The sequence below is a fragment of the Borostomias antarcticus genome (genome assembly GCF_949987555.1).
Source record: "Borostomias antarcticus genome assembly, chromosome: 28".
NCBI lineage: Eukaryota > Metazoa > Chordata > Actinopteri > Stomiiformes > Stomiidae > Borostomias > Borostomias antarcticus.
The window spans coordinates 1790139-1792638 of record NC_140261.1 but is presented as its reverse complement, the minus strand read 5'-3'; the positions used below and the strand labels follow the sequence as shown (position 1 = coordinate 1792638).

At 42.9% G+C, this 2500-nt stretch overlaps 1 protein-coding gene across 1 annotated transcript in view; it reads left to right on the top strand.

The window, feature by feature from the left end:
- Positions 1-2500, top strand: part of ldb2a (LIM domain binding 2a) — a gene marked incomplete at its 5' end in the record, with an annotated part of 47622 nt that overhangs the window by 38283 nt on the left and 6839 nt on the right. Inside the window, 1 exon segment of the mRNA XM_084459381.1 lies at positions 1572-1695. Coding sequence (XP_084315507.1) covers positions 1572-1695 — 124 coding nt within the window.

The following is a 2500-nucleotide window of genomic DNA, read 5'->3' as shown; positions in this document are numbered from 1 at the left end:
ACTTTCGAACCCTGTCAACGCGAGCGACAGGAGGAAAATAGGAACAGGGCGAGCGTCAAAAGGGCAGTTAAAACGTTGCGCCGCTTTGTGCTGCGTCACTCGCGTCCAGCTAGGACATAACAATAGAAAACAAAGCAATGGAACGCATTTTGTCACTGACGCTCGCTCGTGTCGCGTGTAGTTAGGACACGGTGTATTGGGCCCTTCTAAAGAAAGATACATACACCTGTGCTGTTCTTCCCTCCCTTTTTAAAGATGACTACTTACTGTCACTCAGATTCATGTGTCCTGATCACAGACATCCTATAGTTTTACTCAAACAATGCTGGTCTGGCTGAGTGGCACACGAGCTGTTGGCTGACTTTTCGAGGTGAACGCCGGGCCAATTTCACACTGTAAATGTTGTAAACATCATCTGTCTTCTGCATGTCATGGAGAGTAGTCGGCCGGCCTAATGATTTTTTCTCTGCTCTCAGAGAGGTTACGGGTGTTGTAAAATACACCCTTTCCCCACATAAATGGCGTCTTTATTGTCTTTTGAATGGCGCTCATGGCTTTCCCACCATTTATCAGTCCTTCCGAAAAGAGTGACAGTTTCCTGGCAAAGTGTAAAAAAAAAGGATTTCTCTTTTTTTTTCTTTTTTTTTTTTGCAGTCGGTGTATTTAAGCCTTCCATGTATTAAAGCTGAGGGCTTCCTACCATTCAGCCTGAAAATAGCACTTGTTTTCGGGCTCAAATCCAGAGATTGTTGCCTGAGCTGCCGGGGATATTGCAGTGTCAGGAGGACAATATGAGCAGAGGACATGGGCTTAGCGTGTTACAGTACACGTATGCTCACTCCACCTGCAGCACACGCACACACAGAGTAAACCGGTCGATAGTGGAGTGGACAATAATGGGGGTTACCATATTTCTATCTCAGACTTGTCAATCTGAATTAAAGACAGACCTTAATGAATAGAGAAAAAAAGAATGATGCTTAGGCTCCACTGATATACGTATTAAAAAGGACAGGTGCTCATTACCGTGGGGAGAACTTGATCAAAAATAAGATAGAGTAAAAACTCTGTAGCAAAGGCAAGGCACTCAAGTCTCCATAAGGTTTGAAAAGCCTTTATTAAAGTGGCTAGTGGCTTTTTAAACCTTATGGAGACTTGAGTGCCTTGCCTTTGCTACAGAGTTTTTACTCTATCTTATTAAAGACAGACCTTAGTTGTTTGTGTGTGACCGAATGACAGTGCTGTGTCTTAACGGGGGGGTAGAGCGTTGTGATGTAGCCTATGTGATAACTGTTACAGGTCGTGAGGTTCACTAGATCTTAATATCATGCAGCTGTGAATGTCTGATCCATTTAAGGTGGCAAACTGTCCCTATGTGATAGATTCCCTGAGATCACTTGGGGGTTCACCAGATTTCATTCTTTGGTCGACAACGATACAACATCTGGATGGGAACTATATAAGTAATGCAGAATCCCTTCCCAGATCCTTCACCGAACCTGGTCACAGCGCACGTACGATAGCGCCACCTTACATTCCTTACATCTTAATACCTTCCTTGTTGTCCCCAGTTGTGTGTCATCCTGGAGCCCATGCAGGAGCTCATGTCAAGGCACAAGACCTACAACCTCAGCCCTAGGGACTGTCTGAAGACATGTCTGTTCCAAAAGTGGCAGAGAATGGTGGCTCCACCAGGTAACATTTGCACTGCCTACCTAACCAAGCCCCCTTGTTTGACAGAAGCAGTCAAAGTAACAGAAGGTAATGGAATGTTCTTATTGCATCATTTGGTGTTTCTAAATATAAAGACATATCAATACTGTATCTCTCAATGTTTGAAATGCATTCTACTTGTCCAGAATGTAGAATTGATCCGAAATGTCTCCTGAATCTTAATTACCACCTAACCCAGGCATTTCAGGTTTTATGATTGATGGTTTTTCTTGGAAAGTTATTTTAAATTGGCTCTGCAATCTTAAACTGGAGAAAAAATGAACATGAGTTTTTGGACATATTTGAGGGCTGCAAATTACAGCAATGCTCGCTGAGGCATGACGAGATGTCTTTAAAAACCAACACTAGTAGAAACCCTTTGACTTGAACCTGTGTTACCCAGTATGCTGCCGAACCTTAATTAAGAGAGCCTAGTGTAATCAAACCACAAGAGCCAACCCCACGCCAACACTCTCCCTTCCCAGGTGTCTAGAACGTTCTCTTCAGGGAGTAAAGAAAGTATTTTCATGGGCATTGAGCTAGAATGCTCTGAAACAGACACAGTGGGTTAGAGGCTACTGTCAATGTATAATTGTGCGCAGTGGGAAAATATCATTGGCATATAGTTAACTGGGATATAACAGCAGTATACGAGTGTTGCTGAACATGACACATAACCACCAGTTACCAAACACATACTGATGCTTTTGGAGAATCCCTTGTGTAGTTGGAATTTGCATTTATTGATTGGTTTCCACAATAATCAGTCAAGTATGTTTAACTGTGA